A 22342-nucleotide genomic window follows, 5' to 3' on the forward strand; every position below is an offset into this window, starting at 1 on the left:
CCCTCCTCAAACATCATATAAAAGTACCTTGCCAACAAGCCACTATACACTGATATAGAGGTGATAAGTCGTAACATGGTAAATGTACTGGAAAGTGCGCTCGGACGAATCAAAGTGTAGCTTAAACTAAAGCATCCAGCTTATACCCGGAAGAGTTCATCAATAGCTGATCATTTTGAGCTAACTCTAGCCCCAATCTCATAGAACTATATTATTTAACTACAATAATTAAACCATTTACCTATTACAAAAGTAAAGGTGATAGAAATTATATTTAGATGCAACATAGTACCGTAAGGGAAAGACAAAAACTTAATAAAGCATAAAAAAGCAAAGACAAACCCTTCTACCTTCTGCATAAGCAATTAACTAGAAATAGCTTTGTATAAAGAACTTCAACAATGCCCCCCGAAACCAAGCGAGGTACCCAAGGATAGCTAAAAAAGCACACCCATCTATGTGGCAAAATAGTGGGAAAATCTATGGGTAGTGGCGACAAACCTACCGAGAGCCTGGTGATAGCTGGTTGTCCAAGACAGAATCTTAGTTCAACCTTAAATTTCCTTATAGAACTATTTAATCCTCCCATAAATTTAATTGTTAGTCTCAAGAGGGACAGCTCTCTAGACCCTAGGAAATAACCTTTTATAGAGAGTAAAACATTTCACAATCCTAGCACTTTGGGAGGCCGAGGCGGGTGGATCACGAGGTCAAGAGATCGAGACCATCCTGGTCAACATGGTGAAACCCCGTCTCTACTAAAAATACAAAAAAATTAGCTGGGCATGGTGGCGCGTGCCTGTAATCCCAGCTACTCAGGAGGCTGAGGCAGGAGAATTGCCTGAACCCAGGAGGCGGAGGTTGCGGTGAGCCGAGATCGTGCCATTGCACTCCAGCCTGGGTAACAAGAGCAAAACTCCGTCTCAAAAAAAAAAAAAAAAAAAAAACAAAAAAACAAAAAAACAAAAACATTTCACTACCATAGTTGGCCTAAAAGCAGCCACCAATTAAGAAAGCGTTTAAGCTCAATACTCAATTATTCTTAATCCTACCCATCTTACTCATTATATCTCATTATATAAATAATCTCATCATATATATAATCTAATATATATGACCTCATTATACATATACAATCTCATATATATAATCTCATTATATATATGTAATCTCATATATCTCATTATATGAGATTATATATGTTCTCATTATATATGTAATCTCATTATATATAATCTCATATAATCTCATCATATATGATCTTATCATATATAATCTCATGTATGATGAGATCATATATAATCTCATGGTATATATGATCTCATATATAATCTGATCATACATATGATCTAATCATATATATAATCTCATCATATAATCTCATCATGTATGATCTCATCATTTATAATCTGATCATATATAATCTTATATAATCACATCATATATAATCTCATCATATATGATCTCATCCTATATATAATCTCATCGTATATGATCTGATCATATATATCATATATAATCTTACATATATAATCTCATCATATATATACTCTCATATATAATCGCATCATATATGATCTGATCATATATATGATCTCATCATATATAATCACATCCTATAATCTCATCATATGTAATCTCATCAAATATGGTCTCATCACATATAATCTCATATATAATCTTATCATAAATATAATCTCATATACATAATCTCATCATATATGATCTCATCATATAATCTCATTATATATATATTTCACTATATATATAATCTAAGAGGGATTATATTCTAATCTTAGAGGGAAGTCATTCAGTTATTCTCAATGAAGTATGATGCTAGCTATAGATCCACAGATGTTCTTTACTGGGTTGATGAATTTCTCTTTTCCCTAGTTTATTGGAAGACTTTATCAGTAATAGATACTGGATTTTGTCACGTTTTTCTGCATCTATTGAGGTGATCATATGGTTTTCTCATTGAGTTTGTTAGTAAATTACATTGATTAATATTTGAGATACCATAACAATCTTCCATTCCTGGATGAATTCTACTTGGTTAAGATGTATTACCTACTTATATATTGTTAAATTGGATTTACTAATTTTTAAAATATTAAATCTCTGTTCACAAGAAATATTTATCTCTAGTTGGCTTTTCTCATACTGGTTTTGTCTAGTTTAGATATCAGAGCTGCATAGAATTAATTGGGAAATATTCTCTTCTCTTCCATTTACTGTAAAGCTTTGTATAGAATTGGTATTATGACATTATTTTTTCCTTAACTATTTGGTAGAATTCACCAAAGAATTCACCAAATAGCCTGAGTTATTTGTTTGTTGTTTTTGTTCTTTGTGGGGAGGTTTTTTAACTACATATTTGATTCTTTTTATAGATATAGGGCTAATCAGGTTACCTATACCTTCTTGAGTAAAGTTTTAGAGAGTATGTCTTTCGAAAAAATTGTCTGTTGTATCTAACTTGTCAGTTTACATAGAGTTCTCCATGATCTTCTCTAATAATAATGTTAATGTCTGTATGCTCTGTTGTAATATAACAACTCTTATTCTTGATATTAGTAATTTGTATCTTCTCTCATTTTCCTCATCAGCTTGGCCAGATGTTTATCAATATTATTGATCTTGTCAAAGAACCAGCTTTTGCTTTCATTGATGTTCCCTATTTTTCTGGTCTGTGTATATTTTTTTCTTCTGCTTACTTTTAATTTACTCCTCTTTCTGATTCATAGGATAAAGCTGAGGTTATGGATTTGAGACACATATTTTCAAATACAGGTGTTTAGTGTTATAAATTTCCTTCTACATACTGCTTTAGAGTAGGGACCAGCACACTTGGAGGCTGGAATACAGCCGTATCCATTCATTTATGTGTTGTCTATGGCTGCTTTCATGCTATATAGTGGTGCAGCTGAGTAATTGCAATGGAGACCGTATGACCCACATGCCTATAAAAGTAACTATATGTACCAAAACAGAGATATAGACAAATGGAACAGAACAGAGGCCCTGGAGGCAATGCCACACATCTACAACCATCTGATCTTTGACAAACCTGACAAAAACAAGCAATGAGGAAAGGATTCCCTGCTTAATAAATGGTGTTGGAAAAACTGGATAGCAGTCTGCAGAAAGCAGAACATTTTCTGGACCCCTTCCTGATACCTAACACTAAAATTAATGCCAGATGGATTAAAGACTTAACACCATACAAACCCTAGAAGAAAACCTAGGCAAAACCGTTCAGGACATAGGCGTAGGCAAGGACTTCATGACTAAAACACCAAAAGCATTGGCAACAAAAGCCAAAATAGACAAATGGGACCTAATTAAACTCCAGCGCTTCTGTACAGCCAAAGAAACAATTATTAGAGTGAACCAGCAACCAACAGAATGGGAAAAAATTTTTGCAATCCACCGATCTGACAAAGGGCTAATATCCAGAATCTACAAATAACTAAAACAGATTTACAAGAAAAAAAACAAACAAACCTATCCAAAAGTGGGTGAAGGATATGAACAGACACTTTTCAAAAGAAGACATATATGAGGCCAACAAACATATGAAAAAATGCTCATCATCACTGATTATTAAAGAAATGCAAATCAAAAGCACACTGAGATACCATCTCATGCCAGTTAGAATGGTGACCATTAAAAAATCTGGAGACAACAGATGCTGGAGAGGATGTGGAGAAATAGGAACACTTTTACACTGTTGGTGGGAGTGTAAACTAGTTCAACCATTGTGAAAGACAGTGTGGCGCTTCCTCAAGGACCTAGAAATAGAAATTCCACTTGACCCAGCAATCCCATTACTGGGTATATACCCAAAGGATTAAAAATCATTCTATTATAAAGGCATATACACACATACGTTCACAGCAGCATTAAGACCTGGAACCAACCCAAATGCCCATCAACCATAGACTGGATAAGGAAAATGTGGCACATATACACCACAGAATACTACGCAGCCATAAAAAATGAGTTTGTGTCCTTTGTAGGGACATAGATGAATCTGGAAACCATCATTCTCAGCAAACTGACACAAGAACAGAAAATCAAACACTGCATGTTTTCACTCACAGGCAGGTGTTGAACAATGAGAACACATGGGCACAGGGAGGGGAGCATCACACACTGGGGTCTGTTGTGGGGGCCAAGGGAGGGACAGCGGTGGGGGGGGTGGGGAGGTTGGGAAGGGATAACATTGGGAGAAATGCCAGATGTAGGTGACAGAGTGATGGAGGCAGCAAACCACATTGCCATGCGTATACCTATGCAACAATCCTGCATGATCTGCACACGACCCCAGAACCTAAAGTACAATAAAATTTTTTTCTTTTTAAATTAACTATATGGCCTTCTAAGAAGTCTAATTCTGCTTTAGAAGAATCACACAAATTTTATGTTCTGTTTTCACTATAATTCAATACAAAATTATTATGGACTGAATTGTGTTTCCCTGAAAGTCTTCTGGCCGAAGCCCTGCCCCATCCCCTCAATGGGGTAGTATCAGGAGATGGGAGTCTTTTGGAGGTGATAGGGCTTAGAGGAGGTCACGAGGGTGGAGCCCTCATGCTGGGATTAATGCCTGTATAAGAAGAGATGCCAGAGAGCTTCCTGTCTTCCTCTTCTCCCTGCCTTCCTGCCACATGAGGACACAGGGAGAGAGCAGCCATCTGCAAGCCTGGAAGAGAGCCCTCACCAGGGAATGAAATCCACTGGATCTTGAACTTTCTAGCCTCTAGACTGTGAGAAATAAATTGCTGTTATTTAAGCTGCCCAGCCTATGGTATTTTGTTATGGTATTCCAAGCTGATGAGTACAAAAATACTTTCTAATTTCAATCTGTCTTCTTTGACCCTTGGATTACTGAAATGTGTGTTAGTTTCCAGATATTTGAGGATTTTCCAAATATCCTTGTTATTAATTTCTAATTTAATTCAACTATGGTCAGAGAAAATATTTACATTACTTGAATCTTTTTAAATTTATTGAGATTTGTCTTAAGGCCTAGAATCTATTTCTGTTAATGTTTTATGTGCACTTGGAAAAAATAAACATTCTTCTGATGTCGAGTGGAGTTTTCTATAAATCTCAATTAGGTCAAGTTAGTTAACAATAATGAAATTTTCTGTATCCTTGCAGATTTTCTACTTGTTCTTTCAATTATTGTGAGAATTGTACTGAACTTTACAACTATAATTGAGGATATATTCCTTGCACTACTATCAAGTTTCACATATTTTGAAGCTGTCATTAATCACATAAATGTAATTTTTACGTCCTCTATATGAATTTACCCCTTTATTATGATGAAATGTTCTTTAATCCTAGTAATAGTCTTTGCTCTGAAGTCTACTTTGTCAGATATTAATATAGCCACTTTCTTCTGATGAGTCTTTTGCCATTCCTTTCAACTATTTGTGTCCATGTATACATATATATATTTGAGACAGTTTCACTCGTGTTACCCAGGCTGGAGTGCAACGGCGTGATTTTCTCTCACTGCAACCTCCACCTCCCAGGTTCAAGTGAGTCTCCTGCCTCAGCCTCCCGAGTGGCTGGGATTCCAGGCACCCACCACCACGCCTGGATAATTTTTTGTATTTTTAGTAGAGACAGGGTTTCACTATGTTGGCCAGGCTGGTCTCAAACTCCTGATCCCAGGTGATCCACCAGCCTCAGCCTCCCAAAGTTCTGGGATTACAGGCGTGGCCCACCACGCCTGGCCTTGTGTCTTTATATTCTAAACATGTGTCTTGTAAGCAGCACATGCAGATGTTCCCTTAGTTTGGTTCAATTTACAATTTTTCAATTTCACAATAGCACAAAACCATCTCAACTTTGATGTAATGTACAATATTCAGTAAGTTATGATATATCCAGCACTTTATTATAAAATAGGCTTTGTGTTAGAATTTGCCCAATTATATGCTAATGTAAGTGTTTTGAGCACATTTAAGGTGGGCTAGGCTAAGCTATGATGTTCAGCAGGTTATGATTATTGAACACGTTTTGGCTTATGGTATTTTTAATTTACAATAAGTTTATCTGGATGTAATCCAAAGTCAGTTGAGGAGCATCTATAGTTGAATGGTGCTTGTTTGTTTGATCTGACAATCCCTGCTTTTTAATTGGGATATTTAAAGTATTTATATGCTATGTAATTATTAAATATAGTTAGGATAACTCGTACAACTTGTTTTATGTCTGCTCCATCATTAGTTTGTTTCCTTTTGCCCTTTTTCTACATTCCATTCCATTAAATAAATACTATTTATGATTCCACTTATACTCTCTGTTGCCATTAGCTGTAACTCTGTTTTTCCTTTTAGTGGTTGCTTTGGAGTTTATCGTGTATTTTTAACTTGTCATGGATTACCTCTAAGTTATACCAATTTACATATACTATAAAAATCTTACATTAATATACTTTAATTTCTCCCCTTCCAGGCTTCATTGTCATCAATTCTACTTACATGTTACATTATTATTTTTTAAACAATTATCTCAAAGTGCTTCGAATACTTTTTTAATTATGTGAATTTACCTATATAGTTACTCTTTTCAGTGTTCTTCATGACTGTGTGAAGATCCATGTTTCCATTTGCTGTCATTTTCCTTCTGCCTTAAGGGCTTCCTTTAGCATGTCTTACCATGTGGGTCTGCTGTTGATGAATTCTTTTTAGCTTTTCTATATGAGAAAATGTCTGGTTTTTGTATGTAAGAAAAAGAAATTTTCACTGGGCGTAGTACTCTGAGGTAACAGGTGTTTTCTTTCAATAAAGGTATTGCTCTGTTGTCTTCACATGTGCATTATCTCTAAAGAGAAATATATTGTCATCTTTGTCTTTGTTTCCTGGCCTGTAACATGTCTCTTTGGAAACTTAAAAAGATTTTCTCTTCATCATTGCTTTGAAATAATTTTATTATGATGTGCCTTAGTGTAGTATTCTTCATGCTTCTTGTGCTCTGGCTTCACTGAACTTGATTCTGCAGGTTTATACCATTCATAAAATCTGGAATTTAGGACCATTTTTCAGATGTCTTTTTTGGTTCCCCTCTCTCCTTCAGAGGTGAGAATTGCATATGTGTTAGGCCACCTGAAGTCTTCCCATAGCTCACTAATGCTTTCCAGTCCTTGTTATTATCTTTTTACTCTGTTTCATTTTGGATCTATGTCTTCAAGTTCATTAATCTTTCCTTATATAATATTTAATATGCCATTAATCCCAAGTGTATTTCTGTCTCAGACATTGTAATGTTCATGTCTAGATGTTTGATGTGGAGCTTTTTTAATATCTTTAATGTTGCTACTTAACTTGATGAATATCTGTAACACCGTTGTAGTAACAATTTTAATGTCCTAGTCTGCTAATTCTAGCACCTGTGTCTGTTCTAGGTCCATTTCAAATGGTTTGTATCATCCCTGTCACAGGTTATATTTTCTTTCTTTTTTTATATGCCTGGTAATCACTGATTGGTTGCCAGACATTGCAAATTTTACCCTTTATGTTGTTGAATATTTTTGTATCACTCTAAATATTCCTGAGGTTTGTTCTGGGATGCAGTTTGTTCTGGGATGTCAGAAACAGTTTGGTTCTTTGGGGTCTTAGTTTCAAGATTTCTTAGGTGGAACCAGAGCAATGTTCAGTTTCGAGTTAATTACCTCTCACGACTAAGACAAGAGCCTTCTGAGTGCTCTACCCAATGCTCCATAAATTAAGAGGTTCAGCCTGCCTGGCAGAATAGACATTATTATTACTCCTATCCTTGTGTGCGTCAAGCACTCTTCCCTCTCATCTTTCTGGGTTGCTCTCCCCAGGTCTTGGGTAGTCTCCTCGAATGAATGCACTGGTCTGAACACTCTGCTGAATATTCCACGGGGACCCTCTGAGGATCTCTGCAATTCTCTCTCCCTGGTCAGCTCTGTCCTCTCTGGGCTCTCGCTGCCCTGGTCTCCCCAGACTTTCAGCTTCATCCCATCAACTCAGAGAGTCTCAGGGGCTCTGCCAAGATCGTCCCTCCCTGCACTGCACTATGGAGGCTCTCTCAAGTAGTGAGCTGGAGCAGTCATAGAGCTCACTGCATTTGTGTCTCATCTCACAGGGATCACTGTCCTTTTGTGCCTGGTGTCCAGTGTCTTGGTTACCATTGTTCCATGTGTTTTGTCTGGTTTTGGTTTATTTTTATTTGTTTTATTTGTTTGGCTATCTCAGGCAAGAGGTAAATCCAGGCTCTGTTACTCCATGTTAGCCAGAAGCAGAAGCTGTGCTGTCTTTTGTATTCAAATATAGCCACATACAAACACTCTGGGATGCTATCTGCAACAAAATATTAAAAGGATTTACCTCTGGTTTGTGGAATTATAAATTTTTATTGTGTATGCATGTGTCTATGAGACTTCTGTTTTCTACAAAAAAATATATTACTTTTTTATGGAATGAAACTAATAATACAGTTTTTTTTTCCCAAAAATAGTTCTTTTCCATGAGCATGAGCTGCCTCCTGGTAACAGGTGCCCTTAGGCTAAACCGCAGGCTCTGTTACCACCTGCTATGCTCCAGGGTGGCACAATCATGGCTGCACACCTCAGCTCACACAGCAAGGTTGCTGCAGTGTTGCCAAGCAGTTTCCCAGGGCAGCTAGGGAATGCAGAGCCATACCCAGAACCTCTACAGCATGCTGGTCCCATGAAGTGGCCATTAACACCCTGGAGTCATGGGTTCTCAAAGGTTTAAATATTTTTATGAAACACAGAGTTCAAATACAAACACACTGACACCTTTCAGACACATACACACACATAAATACATCATTAAAAGAAATAACACCAATGTGGAAGCATTTTTACTGATACCTCACAGAAGGGAGATTGGGAAAATTCTAATGATCAAAAAGTAGAGAATGAAAATTAATGATATAGTTCTAATTTTCACGCTTGAAGATACGTAAAATACCATTTCACTCTCTAATACTTTGTCATTATTACACTATACAAAGAAATTATATGCTAATATTTATATGGGGCTTTCAGGTAGTTTGTTTCTAAAGACATTTATTTCCAACCCTTAAAAAATAAATTTTAAGTCCTTCATCAGTAAATTAATCTACCACAGTTAAGAAAAGAATCTCTTATCTCCAGTGAGAAGGAACAGGTCATTTTGTTTTTAATGTTAGTCGGAAGAAACCTCAGTTCCTATTAATATAATTAATATAACATACTATGACTGCCTATATCATGTTATCCAGTTATTTCTTTAAAAACTGATCAGAATGAGAATGAAGTCAATTCAAGCCAGTTAACTCCAGGACTGAAGGACCAGTCACCTAACATCCCACTCTTGAGATGCCCAGTAGCACTCACTATGAAGAGCTGGTGTGATGATCTTGATTTCTAAGAAAGGCATCCATGTGGGGGAGTGGTGGTCCATGAGCGCTAAGTAAGTGGAGGTGTGCGTTTTTGGAAGCAACCCTAGCATGCTGGTACGTACCATCTTCCTCAGCTCTTGGTTGGAAACAATAATGACATTTGGTGGGTCCCCAATGGCAGTGGCAGCTCCTCCAATGTTTGTGAAGATCACTTCTGCAATCAGGACTTGTCTTGGATCCAGGTTGAGCACCTCACACAACCTGTCACAAATGAAGGAAAATGAAAGCAGTCCCACGGTACACATTGTGAAAGGCTCACATGCAACCCAGATATTTTTAAGGCACTTGCTTGTGTAAGGGAGGTGCGCGCGCATGTGCGCGCGCACACTCACACACACCCGTGTGAGGAGGGCAGTGCTGCGAGGAAATGAACAACTGCAACAACCTCTGCAGGCAGGACAGGGCAGGCCCTCCACAGCCACGCTGGTGCTGGTGGTCAGGTCCTCTGGGACAGTGTGGGGGCAGTGTGCATGGCTCACACTGGGCCTGCTGACTCAGCCCCTTTCCCACCTTCCCCTTCCTGGATACCAAGACCCTAAGCTCTCTTCTCACCCCTTCCCTTTGTTTCATTCATCTTTGTATTTTTATTTACTTTTTATTGCTATAATACATACTAGATAGACATTTTGGGGGTACATGTGATACTGTAATACATTCATATAATCAAAGCAAGTAACTGGGATACCTGTCCCCTTAAATAGCTATCTGTTCTTTACCCTGGGAGCATTCCAGTTATTCTCTTCTAGCAAGGTTGAAGCGTACAATCGATTCATGGTAACTGTATTAACCCTACATATCTGTCAGGTCCCACTCTACAGCTGTGCAGCTCCATCACGGCCTCACACTAGATTTGTGCTGGAATCCAGGAGTCTTACGGCTTGGCTAGCACAGACCAGTGCCTGGGAGTGGACCGGACAGTGGCACTCTACAGCTTCCCAGGGACCCAGCATGCACAGAGTTGGCAAACACTGCTCTAAACAAAGTATAGAAGGCACATCCCAGCATCCTTCACACCTGCCCATCCACACAGCCCACCCTCCATGCCTCTGATGAGGAACCTCACGGTGGCTGCTCCACCTCCCCCCAGCTACATGACCCTGTGAGCCCTGATCATGTGTGTGACCTGCCGAGCCGGCTCAGATGGCAGATAATGATGGAGAAGAACATGGACAGGGACTCCTGGCACCTGGTGGTCTGGGGTGAGCCATTCTTGTCCACGTGTCTCCCCATGAGAGCACAATCTCCAGGAAAGCAAGGCCTATGTCTTCCACCTCTCGCAAGCATTTCTGCCACCAGATTCTGCGGCCCCGCTGCTTGCAGTGTTTGCCGCGGTCATACAAAGCAGACAGGGGCTGGACTGAAATGCAGTGAACTGTGGGCAGGACTGCCCACCTTTTCAAGCACCTGAGAATGGAGCCTGGAGCCAGGCCATGCAGCCAGAGCACATGCCTGCCAGACCCTGGCCACAACCTCCAAAGCAGAGGTGCTCTGCATACCTTATGGTCACAGGTGTGAAGAGGAGCATGGTGGTGACATTGTCCAGGAAGGCAGAGAGGACGGCCGCGATGAGACACAGCATGATGATCATGGCCCACACCCGTCCCCGGGACAGCTGGTATGCCTGGCCGCACACATGCAGAGGATACAAGCCAGAGTCAGCGGGCTCATAAGAACAGAGGCTGCCTTTCATTAGTGACTTTAAGAACAGGAAGCCAAGCTAACATTGCCCCATGGGTTAAGATGTAGACCCACAGAGTCCTAGGGGGGCTGAGATGAGACAGTGCTGGCCCCCACAGATCCTGGACATTCTAAATCCTCCCTAGTCAACACTGTCACCCTTCTGATCCTCTCCTTCACAGAGTCCCTGTGAGGGTTAATTTGTTACAAGGTGATGACTCTCAGTCCACGTAATGCCATTAGTATTCTGGTTAGACAACCTGAGCTTTGAAAGTTGGGATCCATGTGAGCCTAGTGTCTGCTGATCTCCACGGAACTAAGGGATACTTTACTAAGTAAGGAGTAAGAGACCAAATCTCTACTACCTGGCATGTGCAAGATGGGGGACAAAGATGACAAAAATCACAGCACAGTTCTGTCATTCAGAGTTTGCAAAGGGTTTGTTGAGTAATTTTTTAAAAGACCTTTTCAGTTTCAAAAAATAAATATTCACGCACAGCACTAGAATGCATTAGCAGGGCATGGTACACGATGAGCTCTCCTCTTGCCCACCCTGAATGACAGGACAGGTAAATCCTGGAGGCCAGAGCTAGCTGGTGAAGCTCCCCAGGGTTCCAGTTAAAAACATGACTGTGTATATATTCAATATTTAGAAGGTAATCATGCAAATTATTTCACCGAAAAGCAAAGTAATCAGAAACTAATGGCTTGAAATATTTGGATACTCTAATATACAAAACAATTTTTGATGTGTAGCTCTCGCCAGACAATTTAAATAACACACAGACATTCAACCTGAGTACCCTCTTCCTTGACCTCCTCCTTCATTTATTTACTGAGCAGCTGACAGTGCCATTCAGAGCCACACAGCTCAGCACAGCAAGCACATCCTGCCCTGCAGAAGCAGCCTTTAAAAGAAGGATGGCATTTTTAAATGTTTGTTTTCAATGTCTGTTTCCTAAATATATGTCAGAAAAATACATATACAAATTAATCAGTGTAGAGTTATTAAATGCAACATCATACCTACCTTTACAGCACAATAATCGAAAAATCCCGTTTCTGAAAATATGGCTACTAAGATCATCTATGGAGAAAAGAGAAGAAAGAGGCGAGGATCATCTTTTAGCAGGACACCATGTTAAAACGACATCAGCATCATCAGTTACAAACTTGAGCTCCAGCCCCTGAAAGCCACCACACCACCAAGCTCTTCCCCCTCATGCAGAAAGACCGTCAGTTCCTAGAGTAGTACACTCACTATCTCCTCGAACTGAGCCTCTTGCTGGTGGTTTTGTGCCTATATGTTTGTCCAGGAACATTGCCTCAAGGCACATGAGCATCCCATCAGATCCTCACACACACACACACACGCAAAATCAGGTGTTATTTTCACCCTCTGTTTTACAGAGTAGGAAATGGGATGAGAGTGCGAGGTGGCTTGCTCCCAGACACAAAGCTAGAAGCAGGCCAGGTCTGGCACATGGCCTTCTGCACCTATGTGTCCACACAAGAAACACTTAAACATCCTAAGATGTTAAAACTGGGTTACATTTTGTTTTCTAAAATAATTAAACTGATTTTTGTCACCAATTTGGGAGCAGTTGTATTGAAACAATTGTTTGCCGGGCTCCAGGTGAACCCAGAACACCTGCTGCCTATTTCTTTCCAGTGAGGATGAGGAGTTGGTGAAAACGCCATCCTGGATCCTAATAAAAAGTCATGCCCCAGTTATTCTGAATTTTATCAACCAGACATTTCAATAAGTGAATGTTCTGGAAGTTCCTACGCTTCACCTCTTAGATGGCAGTCACCATGTGTTGAACTTGGAATGAGAAGATGCCAAGTTCAGATCCTGATTCTGCCACTTAAAAATAGTCCGAACTTGAACAAAAATACGAGTTAACCTTTCTGTCCTTCAGTTTTCTCACCTTACCTCTGAATGTCCTATACTTTGTCAGGTTGTGAAAATGCAATATAATTATTTAAATTAAAATACTTTGTAAACAGGAGTCCCAGCAGACACTATTGTCTCTCAGATAAACCGTAGAAAACAAAAATGTCCCAACAATTTAGACCCAGTGTGAACATCCACTGTGTCCAGAGTAACCACAATGTTCATCCTCACCCAAAAGGCCACTGAGAGCTGGTGGTGGAGCATGGGGCTTTGCACAGCAATGGAGCTTCATACGAAAACGCATGAAAGAGACGTGTGCAGACCCATGTGGTGTTTTACACGTTTGCTGACAGAAGCACCCAGGGAGACTAGAACGCAGGGATGGGGGTAAATGGCCCCGTGAGTGGTCAGCTGCCAGGAAATACGGCAGAAAAGGCAGGAGGAACCTGGTTGTACAGACCCTGCACCCTGCAGTTCCAGCATCACAGAACCTGCAAGTGCTCACTGAACTGAATTCCACTGAGAAAAAAGTGCTGAAGCCCTTTTTATAGGCTGAACTGTGTCCCAAAAAAATTCTTATGTTCACATCCTAGCCCCTAGTACCTGGGAACATGACTGTATTTGGAGTGAGGGTGTTGAAGGAGATAATTAAGTTAAAATGAGGTCATTACGGTGAGCCCTGATTCAGTGTGACTTGTGTCCTTATAGGGTGAGGGTATCAGGACTCAGAAACACAGAGGGAAGACAAAGTGAAAACACAGGGAGAAGGTGCCATCTACAAGCCCAGGGGAGAGGCTCAGGAGAAACCAACCCAGCCCACACCATGGTCATGGACTTTCAGCCTCGAGAATTATGAGAAAATAAATGTTTATTATTTAAGCCATACAGTCTGTGGTACTTTGTTACATAGTCCTAGCAAACTAATACAGCATTCTTTTTCAAAAAAAGGCATATCTCAGGGATATCTGGTACATTTCCTCTCTTCTATCCAGATGTCCAACCCCTACATACATCTCAGGCTCAACACAAATATTAGTTACTCTGTGAAGCGTGGGTTAGAGCACTGACCTGCCTCCCCATGCACCGCCTGCCCACAGAGGATGGCGGCATGGTTTTCGGTCAGGTCACATGGAAGCCTCGCGTAGCTGGGCTTCCGTTATGTTGACCAGCCTTGGGAGGGATGAAATGTTAGCAAGGAAAATGAGGATCGATGGTGCCCAGCTGTACACAGAGCAAGTCCTCTTGCCCAGAGAGGACGAGCCCTACTGCAGACCACTGGGCTGTCTGGGGTCTGCTCAGGAACAGGGGCTGCCCTGCTGTTCACTAGTGAAGCTGGGTTGTGATCGTGTCCCACACTAGCGCACTTATGTACCTGGAGTTCCTGCAAGTGAACTTAGTGGCACTCCTCACAGCAGAGTGGCCACTAGGCAATAGGATCAGTTAGCAAACACACAGATTACTACTTACGAGTGATACCTTCCCTTCTTCACATAATGAAAGGTACTCTTCTCCCACTGAAACTCCTACATGGTTCATTTATTTGGGATAGTCCAGCTTTTTTATTTTAAGGGCAGTAACTCAAAAGAACTGCTAGCTTTTCTAAATGGCAATGTGATTTCATCGTCAGACAAGCCTTGGGCTGGAATTCTCCAGCTAATGAACCAGAGCCCCACTCCACTCCTCCTCAGGACAGATTCATGAGCCCCACGCTGACACTTCTCAGGGAAGCCCTGGGCACTGTGTCTTTCATATAATGATGGACCCTCAGCAGCGGAGGCAAGAGAAAACCCAGTGATCGCAGGCGTGGAGCCCAATCCCACAGGAGAGCCATAATTACCATGCCGAACAACAGGGCCAGCGTCTCAAAATCAATCCACTCCACCACATGGGTCAGGCTGGGTCTCTGCAATCAAAGTACACATTTGTCAGTTAATCCGGTACGCCACCAACCCCGTGATGAGCCTAATGAAGCACTGCACCCTGCTGCAGACCCACTCGGGAAACCTCACCATCCACTTGCCTTTGAAGCTGCTGGAAAACAGTCTTGACCCAGGGCGTCTATAATGTCAAATCTATGCATGTAGTCATCAATTTTTTCTAGCCCCTGCCTCTGGCAGCTCCCACATGTCAGGACTAGCCCCCAGTTACCTTCTTAATGGAGTCTGTACATGCCCTCTGCAGTGCTGTACCTGAGGCCAGATGACAGGAACGGGCACGACCATCTGTCCCATTCTCAGCTGGGCTCCAGCACTGCCTCTCAGACAACTCAGGGCCCCCAACCCCAGTGGCCACCAGTCTCGGTTGTTTACCTACATTTGTTCCCCATGTCCCTGCCAGAGAGGCCCTGCTCAAACCCAAACAGGACCCCTTCATCCCCAAACACACCTCTCCAGGGGCCTCCTGATCTCTGCAGGACAGACCCCAACCTGACCAACTCCCACCTTTCTGTACCAGCTAGGAGGGCTCCCTCTCTCTAGTTCCAACACTCAGATCCAGGCCCACCACCACCCAGCTCCTCAGCCCTGGGCAAACATGACCATAAGGAGCCTTTCCTCAGCCACGATGAGGAATCACACCCCCGGGATGTAAGTGTGTAACAAAACTGAAGAAAAATGTGCTTCAATGCTGGGGCTTGTTAGCTCATACCTCTAGCATAGTCCTTGGGCAAAAATATGGAAGTGGCATATAAAACAGTGAAAAACACCAGTGAAAGCCTGAATCCTGGAATGTCTTTGAGCTGACATTCCACTGAGTGGTAAGCCAGGGACTGGGACTGTGACAACTTACGTCTCCAATCACGGCCAGCGCTGCCAGTGCCGCAAGGGAACCCAGCATGGCGGCCAGAGTTCTGTGCACAATCTGGAAGGAAGCACAGGACATGACTGCGTTTCGGTCCACGAGGGAGTTAGCACCCACAAAGGCCTCTGTGGATGTGGGGGGGTCTGTATCTGCCACTGTGCACCACATCTATTCACATGATAAGTCAGTCACAGGTCTTGCTGTTTCAGGCCTGGATACCCCACAGACACAGACAGCTACCACCAACCTGCCTTCTAAGGGAAGCTGCTTTCATTTCCTAAATAATTAGATGACCCTGATAAAACAGCGGAAGGTCAGACAGAGTATGTTCTATGGGAAAGCCACAGCAGACTGTCATTAATTATTTGCCATATGCTCCCGTGGCAACTAGTCCATTCATTCAGCAACATAAATCAATTCCTCCCAATTGCTAGACTCCTATTATACCAAAGGTACACAGTCCAACACTTTATATAATTGAGACTTCTGTGTACCACAAAAGCATCTTTTCTATTTGATTGTAATTCAAACAAAAGTGGAATTTCTAAGACAAAATATGAGAAAAGGCCAAGACATGGAGAATTGGAGCTTTCATACATTGCTAGTGGGAATGTAAAATGATCTAGCCACTGTGAAAAGCAGTTTGGCAGTTTCTTACAAAGTTAAGCATAAGTTTAGCGTACGAATGTGCCCACCAATTCTACTAGGAATCCACCCAGCAGAAATGAAAACACATGTCCACACAAAGCATCGATGTGAATAACAACACTATACAAAGGAGGCAAAAACTGGAAATATTCCAAATGTCCACCGGTAGTGAAGGCACAAAGAAGACATGGCACAGCCCGTGTGCAGATGGGTGCTTAGAAGCTATGCTGGGAAAAGAAGCCAGATGCAACAGATGGGATCAGTCCCTCTATGTAAACCTGCAGAAAAAGTAAACTGAGAGAAACAGAAAGATCAGGGCTGCCCAAGGCTGGGGGAAGCAACAGGAGTTGACTAGAAATGGGTCTCAGGGATCCTTATGGGGTGATGAAATGCGCTAAAATGGTGATGGTTGCAAAACTCTAAATCTAGTAAAAATAATTTACTCATACACTTCCAAAGGGTGAAATTATGAAATTATGGTATTTAAATTATACCTCAATAAATCTGTTAAAAAAAATACAAGAAGAATGTGGCAAGATTGAGTGGAAAATTAAATGCTAGCAGGCATTATTCATTTCTTAATCCCCTAAAGGGACTTTCACTCCATCTCTTCACGGCTTCCATCTCACAGAACTCAACTCCCTTTGCCAGTAATTACCTGAAACTTCAATTCCAACTAAAATTATTTTATTTATAATGTGTGCTACTAGATTCAAAGTTCATTTTCAGGAAATGTGATACTAGGTGTCGGCTTTTCGCAGTTTAAGTTTTCAAGAGTTGTTTTGTTTTAAATGTAAATACCTAAAATCCAATAAGTTGCTACCAAACTCTCATAATTCCTTCCATTCGTTCTCTGCTTTTCAGTCGTTGTTTAGGACCCATTTTAAGGACACTTCCTTGTCCAATGCCAAGGGTGGCCCCAGGAAGCAGGTAGGGCAGGCATTCATCCCCACTCCACAGCCGTGGTGCCCAGAGTGGAGGTTCACCCGCTGGGCACGGCGAGCAGGCGCAACAGCCAGGCTGCCCTCTCCACCCTACACAAAGCATAGCGAAGACACTTCGCTTTGGTATGTCTCCTTTTTGGCATTTAATTAAGTCTTGGTGAGTAGAACCTGATGTGACAGCATGTGGATACGGCCGTGGATGAAAGGAGGAAGGCACTGCAGGGACAGAGCGGATGGGGTGAAGCTGGCTCTGAGCCGGCCCTGCAGTCTCATTCTGTGACACCTTCCTTTCTTCTGGCTCCACCTTTGGGCTAAGTTTGTCTGGAGGGAAAAGAGACTTTCAGTAAAAAGCAAAGAGCCGGCCTGGCACAGTGGCTCATGCCTGTAATTCCAGCACTTTGGGAGGTCAAGGCAGGCAGATCTCTTGAGGCCAGGTGTTCAAGAGCAGCCTGGCCAGTATCATGAGACCTCATCTCTATTAAAAATTTAAAAATAAAAAAAAATTAGCCAGGCGTGGTGGCGCACACCTATAGTCCCAGTGACTCAGGAGGCTGAGATGGGACACTTGCTTGAGCCCTGGAGGCAGAGGCTGCTGTGAGCTGAGACTGCACCACTGCACTCCAGCCTGGGTGACACAGCGAGACCCCATTTCAAACAAACAAAAAAGAGCAAAGAGCCATGACTACCGGCCACTGGTCAGCAGGACTGGATAGCGGCAAAAATAATTTTTATTGAGCACCTACTGTGCACCTGGTCCTGGAGTAAGTGCTCTACACACACCATCTGTACCTTTCATAGTGACCGTATGAGGTAGAACTACAATAACTCACTTTGCAGAGGAGGAAACAGTCTCAGGAATGCTGAGTAATCGTCCCTGTGTCAGAAAACAAAGGACATGCACACCCAGGATGCAGACCAGCATTTTCTTACTCCAGGGCACCTCTTCTCTCCTTGTGGGGCCTCACTTGCTCGTCCGTAAAATCGGAAAACTACACTACATACCTCAAGAAGCCCTCAGCTCTGGAGGAGGTCCGTGAACATCATGAAATTGTATAAAGGTCCTCTTCCTGTCCATGTGCTGGGAAATACAGCACACCTCTTCCTATACCAAAACCACTTCCCAGGCACAGAACACACCACCTAGCTTCCCAGGCGCCACCTCACAGACCCAGCCGCCATTCTACCACCACTCTCCTCTCCGGTCAAGCCCACACTCTGTGCTTCTGAGTTTCTTTGGCAACAGTCCAGCTGTGAGCTCCCGAGGTGGACAGCGTGGCATGCCTCTCTTGGTTTCTTCAGTGCTCTGCACGGTAACCAATACCTGCTGAGCAAATGAGGAGCAGAAAATGCATGAACAGAGCCTGCAAAGCAGAAGGCCAGCATCGCTTCTGGGGAGAAGAAAGGCAAGACTTTGGGGGCAGCACCCAAGGAAATGATCTAGAACATCTCTGATCTTCATGCATCTGCTCCTCCACAGTCACACAGGTTTACAGCTAGTCATCACGTAAATTCCCGACAGGTGGGACACTGAGCAGATGGAAAGACAAAACTTCTTTTTTTTTTTTTTTCAAGAGAATTAAATCGTTTATTGATTACACATGATAATGGATGATACACAAGCTTCATTCCCATCTATAATTTTATCTGGTACCATTATTCAATTTAGATATATTGCATAGGATGTGCCAACAATCATCTTTATAACCAGTAATTCCATGATTTTGCTTGGGTAATCCCTTTTAATCGTGAACTTCAGGTCACAACAGTAACTATTAGTTCAACTACACCAAGGTTTCTGAAGACAATGGCTTCTTCACCCAAGCAGGTTGTATATAAATTCCAAATAGAACCTGGCATCACCCTGAAGGAATTCTAACTTCACACTGTTGGGAAAGTTTACCAAGATGGCTTCAGAGTAGACTAACTTTACACAGCACATTAAAAAAAAAAAGACATTTATTCAGCGTCACGATCAGACTATTACATTTAGCAATCAACAGCATGGGTGCAAAAAAAAAAGAAAAAGAAAAAGAAAAAATCTACATTAAAACCCTTTGTTGGAATGCTTTACACTTTCCACAGAACAGAAACTAAAATAACCTGTTATACAATTAGTCACAAATACAGTCCTCGAGTTTTTTGCCCATACACATGAGTATTTGTCTAAATCATGTCTTCTTTGTAGCAGCTAGGCCCTACCACCACTGTGCTTGGCTGAGTTCACAAATCTGTTGTAACCTGTAGCTTCCCTGTCACTTCTCTGGCTCTCCTCTCCTGCTAAGCTTTGTTTCCTAATTAAAATCTTCTGCCACTGCCATAGCTACTGCTGCTACTGGAACCGCCATAGCCACCTTGGTTTCGTGGTTTGGCAAAGTATTGGCCGCCACCACCATAGGGGCCAGAGCTTCTGCCTCCAAAGTTTCCTCCCTTCATGGGTCCAAAATTTGAAGACTGATTGTTGTAACTGCCAAAATCATTGTAGCTTCCACCACCTCCAAAATTGCCTCCATCATTACCAAATCCATTATAGCCATCCCCACTGCCACCATATCCACCACCACCACGGCTGCCACCAAAGCCACCACGACCACTGAAGTTTCCTCCACGACCAAAGTTGTCGTTCCCACCGAAACCACCTCCACGACCACCACCAAAGTTTCCAGAACCACTTCGACCTCTTTGGCTGGATGAAGCACTAGCCATCTCCTGCTTTGACAGGGCTTTCCTAACTTCACAGTTGTGGCCATTCACAGTATGGTATTTCTGAATGACAATCTTATCCACAGAGTCATGGTCGTCAAAGGTTACAAAGGCAAAGCCCCTTTTCTTGCCACTGCCTCTGTCAGTCATGATTTCAATCACTTCAATTTTTCCATACTGTTCAAAATAATCTCTTAGGTGATGTTCTTCAGTGTCTTCTTTAATGCCACCAACGAATATTTTTTTCACAGTTAGGTGGGCACCTGGTCTTTGAGAATCTTCTCTTGAGACCGCTCTCTTTGGTTCCACAACTCTTCCATCCACTTTGTGTGGCCTTGCATTCATGGCTGCATCCACCTCCTCCACAGTTGCATAAGTGACGAACCCAAAGCCCCTGGATCGCTTGGTGTTTGGATCTCTCATTACCACACAGTCTGTGAGCGTTCCCCATTGCTCAAAATGGCTCCTCAGGCTCTCATCGGTTGTTTCAAAGCTCAATCCTCCAATGAAGAGCTTCCTCAGCTGTTCCGGCTCTTTAGGAGACTCTGACTTAGACATGATCGCAGGGAGAAGAGAGACTTTAACGATGCTGCTTCGGCGGCATCCACAGGCAGACGGAAAGACAAAACTTCTTTTGCTTACCATTTGCATGGACATTTGCATGGAAATGGTAACCAAAAGACAGCAGGGATAGCTGAAGTTATGTCAGACAAAATAGACTCTAAGTCAAAAACTGTCTCTAGAGTCAAAGAAGGTCACTACCCACCCTCTTCCACTGATAAAAGGGTCAATTCAACAGGGACCTATCACAGTTATAATAAGTACACACCCAACACCAGACCACTTAAATATACACAGCGGTATTAACAGAGCTAAAGGGAGAGAGTGACAGCAACACAATGTAATATGGGACTTCAATGTCCCATTTAAGATAATGGATAGAACATCCAGACAGGAAATCAATAAAGAAACAGCAGATTTGAACAGCACTGTACACCAAGTGGACCTAACAGACACAGACAGAACTTTCCACCCAACAGCCAAAAAATATACATTCTTCTCTAGCATACACCAAAAATTCTTCAGAATATACCACATATTAGATCACAAACAAGTCTTAACAAATTTTATTTATCTAAAAAAATTGTTTTAGAGACAGAGTCTTGCTCTGTCACCCAGGCTGGAGTGCAGTGGTGCAGTCAAAGTTCACTGCAGCCTTGAACCCCTGGACTTAAGCAATCCTCTTGCCCCAGCCTCCTGAGTAGCTAGGACTATAGCTGTGCACCACCAAATCCAGCTAATTTTTTTTTTTTTTTTTGCAAAGATGGGGGTCTTGCTATGTTGCCCAAGCTGGTCTTGAACTCCTCGCCTCAAGTGATCCTCCTGCCTCAGCCTCCTAAAGCACTAAGATTATAAGCATGACCCACCATGCTTGAACTTAACAAATTTTAGAAGATGGAAATAATATCAAGTATATTTTCCAAACACAATGGTATAAAACTAGAAATTCATAACAGAAAATAGGGAAATTGATAAATATACAAAAAGCAACACACTCTTGAACAACCAATGTGTCATAAAATAAATAAAAGGGAAATCAGAAGGTATCTTGAGACAGACAAAAATGGAAACACAACATAGCAGAATTTATGGGGCACAGCTAAAGCAGGCATATACCTACCTCAAAATCATTAGCCTGATTTGATCTCTACAGTGTATACATGAATTGAAACCACATTGTGCCCATACGTATATACAATTATTATTTGTTAATTAAAAAACAAAACTTTAAAAAAGAAGAAAGAGGTCAAATAAACAACCTAACTTTATACCTCAAGGAAAAAGAAAATGAAGAGCCAGCTAAGCCCAAAGTTGACAGAGGAAGAAAATAATGGCAGAAACAAATGAAATAGAGACTAGAAAGACAACTGAAGAGATCAACAAAACTAAGAGTTGGCTTTGGAAAAGATAAACAAAATTTATGGAACTTTATCTATACCCACCAAGATAAAAAAGAGAGAAGACTCACATAAATACGATTATAAGTGAAAAAGGGGACATTACAACTAATATCATAAGGATACTGTGAACAATTACATGCCTAAAAATTGATAACCTAGAAGAAACTAGTAAATTCCTAGAAACATACAACCTACCAAGACTGAATCAACAAAAAACAGAAAATCTGAACAGGCCAATAAGAAGAAGATTGAAGCACTAA

The 22342-nt window shown here is 41.7% G+C and overlaps 2 protein-coding genes across 4 annotated transcripts in view; both read right to left on the minus strand.

Annotated features, from left to right (window-relative positions):
- Positions 1-22342, minus strand: part of OCA2 (OCA2 melanosomal transmembrane protein) — a 225315-nt gene that overhangs the window by 171566 nt on the left and 31407 nt on the right. For all 3 annotated transcript variants that reach the window (XR_010339211.1, XM_064367820.1, XM_064367821.1), the window contains exons 8-12: positions 15818-15889; positions 14868-14933; positions 12164-12220; positions 10953-11077; positions 9519-9657 (exon numbers count right to left, since the gene is read on the minus strand). Coding sequence is in view for 2 of the 3 variants with exons in the window: in XM_064367820.1 (XP_064223890.1) it covers positions 9519-9657; positions 10953-11077; positions 12164-12220; positions 14868-14933; positions 15818-15889 (459 nt within the window). In the remaining variant the exon portion in view is untranslated. The remainder of the gene's footprint in view (positions 1-9518; positions 9658-10952; positions 11078-12163; positions 12221-14867; positions 14934-15817; positions 15890-22342) is intronic.
- Positions 19005-20717, minus strand: LOC135271058 (heterogeneous nuclear ribonucleoprotein A1). Its single transcript, XM_064367752.1, has one exon. The coding sequence runs from the start codon at positions 20677-20679 to the stop codon at positions 19717-19719; it is 963 nt and encodes a 320-aa protein (XP_064223822.1). The 5' UTR covers positions 20680-20717; the 3' UTR covers positions 19005-19716.

This window comes from Aotus nancymaae, unplaced genomic scaffold, assembly GCF_030222135.1.
Source record: "Aotus nancymaae isolate 86718 unplaced genomic scaffold, 86718_ANA_hifiasm-v0.15.2.pri h1tg000075l, whole genome shotgun sequence".
NCBI classification, from domain to species: Eukaryota; Metazoa; Chordata; class Mammalia; order Primates; family Aotidae; genus Aotus; species Aotus nancymaae.

Excerpts from the sequence above, each read along its gene's own strand:
- LOC135271058 (XM_064367752.1), bottom strand. The coding sequence starts at position 20,679 with ATGTCTAAGTCAGAGTCTCCTAAAGAGCCGGAACAGCTGAGGAAGCTC.